We start from the raw sequence: 15,605 nt of genomic DNA on the forward strand, positions 1-15,605 counted from the left end.
AGACTCCATGCCAAACCTTCGTGGCTCCAATACTAAGCTTGAACAACCTTACAGGCGACCTTAACTTCATCTTTAGAACAGTACACTAGAAACACCGAACACAAAGGCTGAAAGTGATGATGAAATAAATTAACGACTCACTTTGGTGTTTAAACCCTCCAGACTTCGAACCAGAATTCTGTGAATTCCCATAGGAACAAATGTGTCTGGTCACTAGGTGTCAGCCTTGCCTGCACCAGCAGGACACGCTGGACCTTCTCCCTATCCCAGCCAGCAGATGCGACTCTCAGCATCTTTGAGAGATATAATTTGTAGAAAGGAGCAGAGGAGGATGCTACCTGTGTGGGATGCTTTTGTACCTGGTAATATAATATTTGTTACCCTCTGGTTTGGATGCTGGAAACAACGTGTTTCTTTCATGCCGAGGAGATGTGACTGGAGGTTAACTGCAGAGACAGGAGAGTTACGCTCTCAAACAATGAATAAATCAGCAGGGTATAAGCAATGAATCAGTAACTGTTCTGCACGCTTCACAGTATTTACTGTTTATCCTAAAGCATCAGTCCCTGGAATAATGCCATAATGTGAAAATGCTGGCTCCCGCTTCCTAAATTTGCTTCTAGCCTTGCTGGATACAGGAACAATGCTTGGAAAAAGATCCCTGCAGGGCTGCAACTCTAAGGACAACAAAGAAAACCTAAAATGTATTCTTTAAATAATTTCTTGAATAGTTACGGTTCATAACAGTACAGTCAGCAAAACCAGAGTGATTAAACATGCAGTAGAGTTTCAGTGGTGTCTACAGAATACTCATACATTTCTGATTTTGGAATCTCTCCAGATGGAGACTTTCATACCTTGATTCTCATGTTTTCAAGCCTGTGCTGATTATCTTTTCTTTCACTCGGACCAACTACAGTACCATAGCTGCATGCCCATAGCGGTGTCCTAATATGCTGCAAGCAAAGTCATCCAGCTCAGTTGAGAGCGACTGTTCAAAGTGGCAAAACGGGCACTTTTCACAAGACAGAGCAAAAACTACTTGAAAGCTTTTTACCGCCCATTTGCTTCTTAGGTTCTCTTAATGAACAGGTAAGCTTTTCCATGCTAAAGACAAAAATCATTGCATCCCAGTGCTTCGATTCACTCAGATACATACATACAAATAAATGCAGAAAACCTGACACAGGTAGAATTTTGTGACACATTCAGATCCTCACTACTGTAATTTATTTAATGATTATTCCACAGTAAACACCTGTCTAACGATGAACCTGGAGAGGCTGGAGCCTTCCAATAACAACAAAACTCAACAACAAAGTCACAATCAGCCCAGACATTTCACAAGTCCTAGAAGTTAGGGCGGCAGCAATGTCATACCAGCCAAACCCAACATAAAACCAGTAGAAATATTTTGACTGGAACAGTCTCAAGCCTAGTACATGTCCCATACCCAGACTGCCTGCTGTGGTCATTAGCACAGTCACCCTGACAAAAAAAAAGAAGGGATAAATGATTGCCTGTGCACCAAAAACCAAACACATCTATGAGGTTTTCAGGGACCCAGAAATCATTGAAAACAGGAGAAACGGCAAGTCCAGCTCTGTAGAAGGATCAGTCACAAATCTGTCTTTTATACAAACAACTCATCACAGTAGCTGAAAAGGGGACCCTAAGAGTACACTGGACTGCATGTGCTCAGAGAGCAGTGAGACAGTGGGTGTTTAAACATCTTAGTCACCTTCTCTAACCATTACAAGCGCTGCTTGCTGAAGCTAACACCTCAGAGGGGCACTATCCTCCTCTCCCATTTTTTCTTTTGCAAATTCAAGTGACCCCGATTTCCACGCTTCGCTTACACAAGGAAACACATAGGTTAGTTAGCACAGATATCAGCAACATTTACATGACAGCCACAGAAGGTAGGCAGGCGATACCAGCACAGGGCTGGGAACTGGGAGTCATTCACCTTGAAAGTCAGAGGCTTCCAGGAGGGATGCCCCTGATTTCTGGACCCTGGAAAAGCTGCTGTCTCCGACAGTTGTAAAATAACACTGACTGTCTAACTGCCAGCATTTCACCTCTTGTGGCACCAAGACTTGTTTTTTATTAAATCAGCATGCTTATTTTCAAAGACAAATACAACCTAGTACATCAAGCTTCAGAAGTTCCCAACGGTGAGCCAGGCAATCCACACTGGCGATATGTGGATCCCTAAGGAGAACTTCCAACCACCAACTTCAAGCATCTTGGGCCAGTGAAAACAGTGAGAGGGATTCAGCACCACACACTTGAGTTTTGGGTGTACACAAGTGTGCTGTATCTATTATCACAGCCAGTGACACCCCCAATGCAATTTAGTTGCTCAGCTATCATCTGCTTCAGGCTAAACAACTGCGATTCCCCAGGTTCCATGGACCGTATCAACCAGAATACTACTGAGTATGAAATGAGCTTAAACAACTGTCTGCCTGTGAGCAATGTAAATTTAGACTTGCGTTAATTTTTAAATTAAGACAACATTTCATTATTTATACGGAACTTGGATTCCAACTTTTGAAGCTCTGAATCACAGCTACATTCAACAAGTAAAGAAAGCATCTCCCCCGTAAGAGAGTAAGAGTGAATTTGTTTTCTTAATTTAAAGTACTCCACATTGGGAGCAAGGCAAACTACACCAGCACCAAAAAAAAAAAAAAAAAAAAATATTTAAAAAATCCAAAGAAAATCCACAGAGAATTAGTTTACTGTAAACTTACATATAATTTTTCATAGACTGCTCTATGTACACAAACCCCTAGCTGTAATCACCTGCCCAAGGAGTAACAATAAATATATTAGCATCAGGAAATTGTAGACTTTCAGGCTGACATGCCCACCAGACAGGACAATCCGGAGACAGGATGAATCTTACAGAGGCTAGGTTTCCAGAAGTGCAAGGAAAGATGTTCTGGGCATTGATGCACGGAATGCACACTTGTCTGTCCATTCAGACTTGTACCTAGTGTGTGTAAATCTGAGTTAAGTGCACAGACACCCTTCTAGGAGTGCTCCTTGACTCTGAATAAACTCCAAATCCACTGCTCAAAGGGCTCTCCAACCTGATCAGCACGTCTTGAAATGTGCAAGGTTAACAAGTAAACAACATTGCCGTTGACATTTTTAACAACAAAAGCAACACCAGTCCAGGAAACTCAAGCCATGAAAAACCCCCTCTTATAAACAGATGCAGGAATGATCAACACTTTTCCTGCTCCAGAGGCACATAAAACAACCAGATTTTCAAACCCAGAGTGGGCCAGACAGGATGACACTGTGAGAATGATTGAGCCTTGCAGTTCCCACCACTACAACAGGAGAAGTGAGAAGAGACCTCGGAAAGATGCAGATGCAACAGAGGGAATATTAACCAAAGGAGACAGAATAGATCTGAGGGTAGCTTGCTTCCACTGAGAAACCAGTAATTCTTTAGACAACGCCATGTATTTCTGCTACAAAAGACCAAACCATCTGGCCTCGTAGATGAAGGAGCTTAAAAAGTTTGTAATTTTCCTCTGGTAAGAATTCTGTCAAGCCTGGACTTCTGACTTCATCTTTTCACAGACTAAACCATAACAATACGCTGATGTACAGACTGAGAGTTACATAAATCTATTCCCACCTGATCACTGAGCAGGAAATTTTAAGAAATAAGTCTGCATATGGAATATTAAAATGGCCATTTTGGGCAGACACAGCAGCCTTATTTTAGATATATGCAAACTAAACACATAAATATTTAAAATACAGAATTTTTGCAACAATTGCAAATTAGAGAAATTCTTACAGAACTTGTGTCCAACAGTGCAAAATTGGCTTTGCATTACCATTTTACATTTTAGCAATAAAACAGAAAACACAAAATAGCAATGGGAAGCTATCTTCGTAATTGATCACTTTTATATGACTTCCTGGAGCACTAACATCAATTATGCTTGAATGTCAAAACAATGTTGGCGCACTGCCAGCGAAGATTCAGATCAGGGCCACCATTTTATTCATTTATTCCTTTTTAGGAATCAGCGAATGGTACGGTCAGTTTTTGGTTGTTAAACATGAACACTAAATATGAAGTATAATGAATTAAGCACTAGCATGACTTTGTTGTACATAAGTGAAATGAAATAAAGCAAGTTAAAATAGATGCATTTTCCAAGTCTGCAGTCAGTCACCTGCAAGTATAGCATTGGAAGGTTGCTGTTAGTAGAGTCTATGTCATAAGAAACACAATATTTCTAATTATCAAGTTACGATATAACAAGGTATATACTTGCTCAGAGGCCTTTATTTTGATTGCAGTCTCACATTTAATCAGTTTTATCAAGGAACTATTTAAAAGTATGATGTCAATAAAAATTGATATGGCTTTCAATTATGTTATGGCACAAATAACATTTCTTTTCCTCAGCTACTTGATAATTCTTTTCTGCTTACAGCAGACTAGGTGTTTCTTGCTGTGTAATACATTGTTGCATATGAAAAACCCCTATCAAAACAGGATATCCAAGGCAATCATTTATCTCATGAACATGAAAACATGATACATATTCTTAAGTGAAGAGAATGGCCTGAGATGCCAGTGCAGGCTTACAGTCTTGCATCAATGAGCCTAACCCTCACATAATCATCAGTCCATTGGGAGGCTGCTTATTAGGGGTTTATTAGAAACCTCGTCAATAACTCCTGGTTTTGATAATTCTGTATTGGGTCGCCAGGAGACTTGTGTTCCTGACAAGATAAAATGAACAGGAAATCCTCTACAGCCTTGCCACTTTTTTCACTAGTAAATAAAAATCATAACAACCATTATGAAATACTAGCTACCATAAACAGAGGAGGAGAAGAAAAAAAAAAAAAGACAAGCATTGCATATTTTAAATAAAGCAACATATAGCCCTTCTTGCCCTCTCCAATTACAAGATGATAAAAGATCACCTTTATAAAGTAGAATGACCGGATTTTGTGGAACGTGGCTGTTTTGGCTCCAAGGTATTTGTAGTGTTATAGTATCAGAGCCAGGATACAGCTGCCTTGTGACTAAGATGTCGTTCACTGAATAAGTGCTATCCAATCCCTCAACGTCACCAGACATCTGTTTCCTGTTTTCATTCTTTCTTTCACTGTTATCATTTTATCCAAGTTACCCTTTCACCTGAAAACCATTTAGAAACCTACCGAAACCAGCGCATGCATGCGTGTGTGTATCAAAGAAGTTGATTTAGGGAAAAAAATTGCCAAGAGCAATTTGTTCATTTTAATACAAAGAGCAGGAGTGGAAACAAAGTTGCTTTCCCCCTCTTCTCCTCCCAAAAATACACAATGATACATAAACACTTTTGTCTTCTGGTCTTCACTAATATGACTAACTTCCTTCTTCACTTCCAGTTAAGTAGCTTTCCTGTTGAGTACCACCACCTCCACAAAATACAATTGTGAATTGATTCATAAAAACAGAAACATTATGGCACAAATAAGGGAAGGCAATAAATACTCTTCCCCCCGCTCCAACTCCTTCCCAAATGGAGGCAGTAGTATTGTAATAACAAAAAGAAAGAAAAAAAAAGGTTAAAAAAAAAAATATTGCTTGTCATTTAAGGTTCCAAACCAACAATCATCAGGATGCAGAACAGGATACATCTAAAGTGAGAAAGTTATTTACTTCACATTCAAGTTAACACTAGCTATACTTTTTTTGGCACATGGTGTTATTCTTAATGTGCCAAAAAAGTGTTGTGCACCTTATAAAATATGAATGTTAACGCCACTAAGACTGAATTCCTGTTATTCACAATCCAATTTTATATTGGTGTTGTTTTGCTGTTTCACCTATACTTAAACCACAAGTCAGGAGAACAACCATTACTGATAGCATCTAACACACATTAACAACAAACAACAGAAGCTGAAAAGTAAAATTGTCAAAAATCAGTGACTTTCCAATGTTAATCTCTGGATTTCAGGTTATTTAATCAGCACAAGAACAGAAGACTTGTTTTATTTTGTTTTGTGATTACAGATGTTCATGTTAATTGAAAAGGTAGTTTGTTGAATGAAGCAAAAATCTGGGTTGGTTGACAAACACCAACAAAAAAATTCATCTGCCTTTTCTTATTCTCTGAAAGAAAAACAAGGTATTTTGTAATTTTTTTTTCTTTCCCCCTCCCCCTCCATGGCACACCAGCAAAATACAGGCGTTATACAGGAGAAACAGGAGATTCTGGCACTCAGAGGGCTTTCCCTAGGAGATGGGACGGTTTGGCAGCTACAGGAAACTGTCAGTAGCACTTCCAAGGGTACAAACAAAAATTGCAAAGCAAGACTTCTTGTGTTCTGGTCTTCTGGCCTGTTTCCTGCACCCTAATAATCAAATTATCCCTATTTTAAAGCCAAATTCAGCTTCCATAATTACATGAACTTTAATGAAGCATCTCATTAACTTCTGAGGAATCAGAGCAAATTCTGGTAATTAGTTTCCTCTCTCATCTTTCAATTTACTGCTTGGTTTATCATCCCAAGTGCCCAATCCTAAGCTTCCGCATGAAACCTAGAATACTCTTGCATAGTAATAACACAGTATTCTGGAGAGGTTGATAAAACAAACATTTGCTGGAAAATGATTTTCAAGAGTATATCAAGTCAGAGTAATTAAAATACTGCTTCCCATAAAACCAATCTGTTCATAACTTTTCGCAAAATCTAAATTCATTTGTCCGCTGTTACATATGCAAACTGTGATCGAGCTGAAAGCTGAATCCTAATTGTGCACTCTGTCCACGACATCCCCATCTACAATCCCCACCACAATCTACAGTCACTGTCTTAATATTCATTGATTCTGGATTCTGCTATGCACTTTTATTAATGACATTATATTTGTGTCTGGACAAGTTTTAAATTTTGTTTGAATAATACAAGCCATTGATTTAAGATGGCCATCATTTTTTCCCCTCCAAATTTAGATAGAAAGTTCTTTTAAACTGCACAAAAAGTTTAAAAGTCCTTTTAAACTTTTTTTAAACAAAGTCTCTTTTAAACTAAAACTGCTGTCTTTCTCAATTCCATCTGAAAGAGTAAGACAAAATGAAGACTTCTTAAGCTCTAGAGCTATTGATGGTAGTGGCAAAATCCAAAACATTGCTACGGAATTGAAGAGGTTAATGAATCCTTCTGTATTTTGTTATTTCTGGTTGGGTTTGTAATTTTCCCCATCCAAACCAAGATGGTCTATCTCTTAGAGGTATATCAAGATATAATTTTCCAAAACATCAATTGTAACATTATGTAATATGATTGTAAAACTAATACTAATTTTGTACAGCCATGTTTCCAATTTTAAATTGAGGGAGGGAAAGATATTAACTAATTTTTAGGTCAAGTTATTCTTTGAATAAGCTTTGAATGAACTTTTAGGTCAAATCATCCCCTGAAATAAATGCAACTTGGAAACATTCTGTCTGAAAAAACCACAATCTCCAAACCCTGGCAAATAATCACAAGAGAAAGTGCCCAAACATTTATGTCAGAGTCTATGCTGTTTCCAAATGTGAACTTTTCATACACTGTGTTATGAAAATAAAGAAGTCAAGAGCTACACCAGAAGATTACATAAACAAAAATTTATGTTTTGCCTAGTATAACAGGAGTCTTAAAAAAAACAAACACCACTTCATATCCATTATTTCATACCCAGATGTTTCCTGTACACCTGCAGTTGTCTCCAGTGCTGAATTCATGAGCTATAGTATTTTAACAGATTCTCATCAGTTGGTTTTAGAATTTTCTTGTCTGCCATGTTTACGATCCATCCTGGAGCAAGACCAAAAAATATCTGTCTGGGATCCTTGCGTGAGCTTAACATTTTGAAGAGTTCATCCTTAGTTATGTCTGGTAAGACATAGCCGTATTTCTTGGCAAGTTCAAGCCTGGCTTCTGCAACCTTAGATGGATCTGCCAGGTACCCACGATTCCTGGCATCAGTGTAGTAACGCACTAGATCTTCAGGTGGAAGCATTCGCTTTGGAATAGGCTGGCCACGCAGAAAAAATACTACTGGCTTACATAAAATTTCTGTGGGCAAACATGAAAGAAAATTAGATAGTATGCTTTACAATACATATTTAAGAAGGTGTCATTTAATATCTTTATTTAGTACTTTGTGCCACATAAATTATTGAACTCTTATTATTAAAAAGTATCAAGCAGAACCCTGTATTTCTTGGCTTAAGTTATTCTTATTCAGAACAAGATAGTGGTTCACAAGTTTCACTTAACCAAACAAACAACTCTGTTTTAACTGGTATTTATAATGACAACCTGGATGAATCGTTACTTCTAATGCATTTAGAATACCTACTTTGGAAAGATACAATAACTAAAATAGATGCCTTCATATATTTAAAGGACTGACTTCCAGGTTAGAAGAAACACATTTGCACGGCTATTTACATAGTGTACCAACAAATGTCAAATGTAGTGTTTCTATAAATATTTTAAAATTAAGAATCAATGGCACATGCATCTATCTAGCCATTTGTGAAGACTATCTTCTCCTCAAGTTTTACTGAATTTGGCAAATTACACTCCAGATCCTTTTAACCTTAGTATTTTTATTGTTTTCTGGACTGGAAAAAAAGGACTTTTATCACTCCAGAGTAACACATTTTGCAAACTAAAAATGTCTATTCCTCTTGTTCTCAGCCTCATTCACACATGAAAGCTCCATTATTGTCAATAAAAACTGCATGAATGAATATTAGGCAGGATGCAGCCTCAAGCAAAGCAAAGCCTCATTCTTCAGTGAAAGTGTTCTGAAAACAATAGCCATTTTGACTGGAATGATTCTGAGCTTCTGTAACTAGGTTATTTCCTCACTTCAACTAGAAAATTATTTTAAATTAAAAACAGAAATATCCACAGTGGGTTTTAAACCTAATTCTGCCCCCCCCCCCCCCCCAGTTTTCTTAAGTATTATTAAACACATGAGAAAGTTGGAAGACAAATATTCAAAGAAACAATCTTTTATGAGTTACTCTGTTTATAAAGCTACGTGGATTTCTTTAATTGGCTGACCGGTAAATGACTGCTAACACTGGTAGGGCTGAACAAGCAAATGGTTAATAAAAGCAAAACTGAATGCATTACAGTTCAACATTTGTGTAACAGTGTGTTGTTGAAGCTTTTAGAAGAGAAAAAGTGGATGATTTTCCAGAAGAACTATATTTGAAACTTTTATTTGGATCATTTAATCTTTGCACATTCAGAGAGAAAGAGAGGCAGAAATGGAAAGGAATTCTTACCCAAACTCCTCGGATCATAAAATGATGTTGTTACCACACCTCCATTTTTTTCTATGGCTGCAATTGCTAATTCAGATGCCCTCTGCACTTCAATATTTACTTTTGCTGAAAAAATATCAGCGCCCTGTAAATTTCAACACAAATCAGAGTAACATTAAAATGAGTATTTTAGGACATACACTTATTCCTCTCTGCAAAATTTTAAGAAACGTGAAATCCTGCAAAGTATTATGATTTTTCTGTTCCCTGCATCAAGACAGGTAACCAAACTGCTCTCGCTCAGTCGCCCGGATTGAATGAAAAAAACCCTTTGCCTGTCCAAAAAATATTCATACATTTCTTTCAGCATATTCTAGTCTTCTGTTGTCAAATACTTTAACCTCTTGTTACATGCTTCTTATCTGCAATTTCTGTAGTGTCTCAGGTCTTAAAACATCATACTGGGGTTTCGTTTGTTTTGGTTTTTTTTTTTTTTTTTTTTTTTTTTTTGGCAAATCCACAGTGCCCTCTAGCGGGGTTATCATCATAACATCCCACAGCAAACCGATTTAGAAAAGCAAAGTTGCTCCCAAAACATGAGAAGGACAACCTGACTGCCTGGCATGGAAAAACAGAAACCCCAAGCTTTTATACTGCCCGAGGTAATAAGCATCTTGCATGTATACCTCCTCCACGAGCTGGACGCCATAATCCCTTTTGAGAGGCTGCACTGTTACACCTCTGGCGTTAGTGAGCTGTGTTAAGTCAATTGGCTGTGTGGGGTCAACTCTACCCAAATCGATCAGGTACTGCAGCCTCTGAAGACTGAGCGGTTGATACTGCCGTCTGAGGCTGGGGAGAGGAACACAGAAAACAAACAAAACAATGAAAAATTTCAAACACTGAAGCGTCAACAGGAACTAGTTAACCAAGATACAACACATATTTCATTTTCTACATACTCTTAAAATTACCAAAGTAAGTGTTTAAAATGCACCTATCCATAAACCAAAATTTTAAGTTTAATTTAATGCAAATACAAGCCCTAGTCACAGGTCAAGACTCCATTATGCCTTCAGGTTGGTCACACACACACACCCTCCAATATATTAATTATTTTGCTGTTGCTGAGCTCAATTTACTCCAGAATACCTCTCTACTTGTCGACTGGTTTAAGGAAGCTAAAAAGATGAAGAAATCAAAACGTCAGCATTTCTTGGTAACTCAACTAGTTTCTAAATAACTACCTTCTTCAAAGTGAGTCCAGCTTGGTAGCTTCACTGAAAATTTCATTCAGGAAATCCAAGCAAAAAACCCTAAATAAACCACAATCAAAACCAAATATACCCTCTCCTCCCATACAAATTTAGTCAAAGACTATCTGCCCAACCCTGTATGTGCTCCTGCATAGTTAGCCTATATCCAACAAGATATTTTAGTCTGTTACCACTGTACCTGACATCTCACAAGTACTGAATGGAATGTTCCTCAAAATACCACAAAGGAAGAGAAGTATCGAGAAAATGCATACTGACCCATACCCCCAAAGGAAGTTGGAGTATTTTGTCAATAGCCATCAGCTTCAACAGAAACTACTGCATTTTATGAAGTTCTAACTTTACTACACAAACCGATCCTTAGAACAGTTTTCCCCATCCCAATGTCTATAGCTACTGCACATAACTTACACTGATGCTCAAAGCTTTCTCAGGCAATCGGTTTGACCACCACTACAGGAAATTTGTGTGTGGTAGCAGAAAAACTGAGAGCTTATCTCTGTTATTGGCAAGATAAATAAGAAAGAAAAACAACAGAATTTACACCATCAGACAGCTCTTAAGAAAGAAGTTCAAGAAGTGGAGGAACACCACTGTAGACAGAAAGGAGGTGGTGAAGATAAACAGGCAGGGACATTGCTCAGCATACTCCCATCCTGCCATGATAGCGCCTCTGAAGTACACTTTCAATGTTCACTAGACAAACATTTACAATAGATGACACTGAGATTCTGCAAACATTGAAAAGAAATTGGAGTATTTTTTTTTGTTTCCAAATGCTGTCAGATCTGGTTAAAAAGAGCAAGACCCTACTAATTTCTTGTCACTGCAGAAGCCTGGATTTTTGCTATTGGTAATTCATGAACTCGTAACCACTGTTAACACAAGAAGCTCAGTGTCTGCATTCTGCAGTGTTTCCTTTGTAGGACTGCAAATCTAAACTCTTGTCTTCAGCTATGGAAATTTTTTCTCATTTACTCTTGAGAGTAACTTAAGCAAACAGGAGGCAATGACAGTACTTGGAAATAGAGTTTGAACTTCAAAATTAGTAAGACTCACAGAGAAAATGTTTAGTAACCAGTACAGGTCTGCAAGTTATACTGCATGCATAAAGAATGCAAATATAAAAATGCACAGCTATTTGATGTAGTTGTATCAGCAAATGAAACATGAAATCAACCTGCAAGTTTAACAATTCACAAACACACACAATCTTTTTATTCTTGAACTGTCTGCTAAGTGTGGCATATTTTGCCTGCAACAGCACCATACAGGTACAGAAGTTTTCACGATCATACCTAAAAGCAACAAAATGATTACTGACCCAGGTAACATACATGCTATCCTAGGAAACAAAACCAACTTTAAACAACAACAAAAAATTAAAAACCAGTTTTGTAATCGTCAATATAAGTGAAGGAAATTAATAAAACACCAGCATACAGCTCTCCAGCTAAGAACAGTGACTGCAGAGAAGACACATTAGATGAATAATTTTAAAAATTAAAAAGCTGGAAGATGGACACAGAACAAACAAACAGGGTGTGAAAAGAGGACGAAAGCGTCAAACCAGTCCCAGCACCTGAGGAGAACAATGGTGAAAGATGACTTCATGGCCTCATCCAGGAGATTTGATATTAAAGAGCTTGTTAAAATCCTAGGTGGAACAGGTGGAGTACAGACAAAGACTGCAGTGTTGCAGGACTAAAAAAGTAGAGTCATGAAAAGAAGCAGAATTGTTTGGCTAGCAGCAGATCAGAGCTTCACATGAATAAAGCTAACAGAAATAACAAAGCAAGGCTTTGCATTACACTTCCATGCTTAACATGCTCACTTGAGTCAATGGGCCTGTTCCCAGTCAGTTCAGCATGTTACCTGCTGTGCAGGCAGGCAAAGAGAGAAACAAACATGTACAGAGGAGTGGTCTCAGAGAAGAATCGCACTCAGCTGTAGAAGGAAGGGTAGCCTGCTACAGATGCGGGATTATGCAAAGAAAAGTACAAATAAGCAGAGCTGTGAAGTAACAGAAAATGAGTGAATTCATTAAAAAAATAATCTCAGAAGAAGTGGGAGATGCTGTTGTTAAGGAAGCTAACAATCTGAGAGGAATAGCTCACTTTCAGTTAGATCTGTTTTGCCATATTAGCTTCTAGCTTCAGAAGGAAGATCAAGAAAAGCAGACAATGATCAATTTCCAAGTAAATGTGAAGAAACTTACCTATGTCCCTCATTAAACCCATATTTTGGTATGGCCAAGTAAAACGGAGTTTGACCACCCTCAAAGCCTAATCGGGGGCGATTTCCTCTTTGTCTTTCTCCTTTATGACCTCGACCACACTTCCTACCTCCATATCTTCCACGGCCACGTCTTCTCTCCTTGAAAACAACCAATGATACATTGATACATTTAGTCAATGATTTTGGAGATTAGCATCTCTAAAACATGATTTCAGAGATATGAACAGCTAAGCAAAATGCTGATCCTTGAGGAAAAATTAAGAGATAGATCCATTTGATCTTACAAAGTTTTTCCCATTTAAGCTACCATTTACTGGAGTGTGAACACACGTGGAAGGAGCAATGTCACATTGCTAACCAGTCTCTTATCTGCATAACACAATTCACACATCTGTTATTTTCCAGAGTTCCTCAGTGTGAATCAGTCACTAGAGATATGTGAAGCAATGCGTTCTGAACAGTATTTGTACTGCTTATAAGCTAACTTTGGTTAAGCTGCAGCACAGTCACTGCTGGATCAATAACAATGTAAATAATTATTAAACAGACTACAGTAAGCCTCTTCAATTTCTCTTTTTTTTTTTTAATTCAACATTCAAATAACCAAACTTCAAGCACCGTGATCCCACAAATTGCTATATGCAGTTAGACTGCAGACAGAATATTGAGTAAAACTCAGGTCTGAAAACTGCTCCTTACAACATGGTATTTGATTACTAGCCTAACACCGTAAAGACCTAAAATTTGATGTTTTATGCTCTTTATTGTGTCTGTAGGTTTTCCAAAGTTATGGAGTACTTAATGTGCACTGAAATATTGGTAAAAGAGTCAGTACAGACATACATCAGAAGCTAGACTAGACTATCCCAGTCACCAAAGGAAGTTGAGTTGTCCCCAGCCCACGCACTATGCTGCTTTACTCACAGTGTCTCTTGTGCTGACACAAGCAGTTGTGGGGCCCTGTGCTGGACAGGTAATGGAATTAAACTAGATGAAACCTAACTTTCGTCTAACTGTTTTTCTGCTGGTTTAATTCCCTGCTTTGGCTCACTGCAGAACCTCTAGCAGTGGTAGGAAATACACAGCAGGTGTGAGCACCTGGTGGCAGAGGGACGCCCACCCTTTCTGGCAGTTGCTCATCACACCCCCCAGACTGCACCATGACTTTAGTAAATACAAGCTCACTGACAAGGAATGTAATCAGTACATTGACCAGATTTTAGACTGTTGGAGGAGCCAATCAAGACTTTTTTTTTTATACAACTTCTGTTTGTGAAGACAAATGCTGTTAAATCTGCTTATTTGAGAATAAGGCTGTCTGACACCAAAATCAAAACAACCAGACAAACAGAGCTGAGGTCACTTGTACAAATTCTAATGGAAGACAAACAGCAGCAGCATGGGGAAAACATTGCTCATTTCTTAGATGGAGTTGCAAGTTACTTGCTAAAGACTGAATGAGTGTACAAAAATTTCTACTTTCAAGATTAAAAAAAAAATAATGTTCTCCTAAACCCAACAGATACCTTGAAAAACAGAGTCCCGAGGACAGACACTGGCAGGTAAGCATCAGCTCTAGTAAATCGCAAGTTCAGACTATCTCTCAACATCTCAATGCTAAGCTTGAAAATACCATTTGGAGGCTGGATTAGTTTGAAAAAACTTAAGAATCACCACTCCAGCACTGAACAGTGCTACTTCTACCTTAAATTGATCCTGGCCAAGATGGACATTCACATCTCCAAGTGAAGTAACCTGACAGCAGAACCCCAACAGCTGTAGGGGGAAGAATTTCCATTCTGTTGTCTTGTCACAGGTTTATGGGGTTACCATTATGCAGCACTCACCAGCTCTGTTGGCATCTCTAGGGAGCCCTAAGCACTGACAGGGAAGTGCTGCAGGGACAGTCCCCTGTCAGGCCCCTATTCCTACGACTTTAGCCCTTTAACTTCATCCCCCTCTACACAGATATCCAACACACACACCCCAGATTGGGTTCCTCCTGGTTTCTTTCCTTTATTTGTCTATCACTTTACAATGAGACAGGGAAGATTTAGCTTTGTTTTTGAGAAAGCAATAGTAACAAGAAACGGTGGCTGGCACCACAACCCTTTTCCTTTTAAACCTTTTAACCTTCCTTGCCTTTTCCAGCGTATTACCCCATCCCATAAACATTCGTTATTCCATACTTTACTATTTCCACCCGCCTTCCAACAACGGCCCCGAGGTTTCGCTAGGATCACCCATCAGCCAAGTCCTCTGAGAGGACATCCACGCGCACCGGCTGTAGGGCACGCAAAGGGCAAGAACAGGGCCAACACACACAGCAGTGCCACCCGCTGCCACAGGCCGCTCTCCTGGGACCTGCCACCATCTCCCCAAAGGCCCTGCGACAGGCCCCGAAGAAACCGCCACCGGGGCCGGGCATGCCCGACGACGACGTAGAGGCCCGCCGCCGCAGGGAAAGCGCGCCCGCCACCCACCCGACAAGCTGCAGGCACTCACCCGCTTTTTGGAGCCCGGGCTGGGCCTTAGGTTGGCCAGACTAACCCTGGGCAGCGACCGCAGCAGCTCCAAGGCCTTGGTCCCGCCATTCCCACTCATATCCGCTCACCTCCCAAGGGCAGGAGTAAGGGTGGCGCGGGCGAGCTGCTTTACGGCAGAACCGTAAACCGCACCTCCCGCGCCCTCCCAACAGTGTCGCGCAGCCTGCCCCGCCGGCGGGGCGGGTGCGGACGGAGGGGGGCGCTGGCTCCGCCGCTCCAGCCGGCGCCGG

The 15,605-nt window shown here is 39.5% G+C and overlaps 1 protein-coding gene across 1 annotated transcript; it reads right to left on the reverse strand.

Annotated features, from left to right (window-relative positions):
• Positions 1-5,270: 5,270 nt before the first annotated feature.
• Positions 5,271-15,501, reverse strand: MRPL15 (mitochondrial ribosomal protein L15). The gene is made up of 5 exons (XM_080379448.1): positions 15,335-15,501; positions 12,810-12,967; positions 10,001-10,166; positions 9,336-9,459; positions 5,271-8,106 (listed from the first exon to the last, which is right to left on the reverse strand). Exons 1-5 carry the CDS (start codon positions 15,431-15,433, stop codon positions 7,769-7,771), a joined length of 885 nt encoding a protein of 294 aa, XP_080235574.1. The 5' UTR covers positions 15,434-15,501; the 3' UTR covers positions 5,271-7,768.
• Between the last annotated feature and the right edge of the window lie 104 nt (positions 15,502-15,605).

This window comes from Falco punctatus, assembly GCF_963210335.1.
Source record: "Falco punctatus genome assembly, chromosome: 3".
NCBI classification, from domain to species: Eukaryota; Metazoa; Chordata; class Aves; order Falconiformes; family Falconidae; genus Falco; species Falco punctatus.

Bases quoted from the DNA above. Each gene is read 5' to 3' on its own strand.
- MRPL15 (XM_080379448.1), bottom strand. From the start codon at position 15,433: ATGAGTGGGAATGGCGGGACCAAGGCCTTGGAGCTGCTGCGGTCGCTG. The intron at 12,968-15,334 runs GTGAGTGCCTGC...GTTGTTTTCAAG, and splicing joins GCCCGGGCTCCAAAAAGCGG to GAGAGAAGACGTGGCCGTGG. The intron at 9,460-10,000 runs GTATACATGCAA...TGAAATTTACAG, and splicing joins GCGTCCAGCTCGTGGAGGAG to GGCGCTGATATTTTTTCAGC.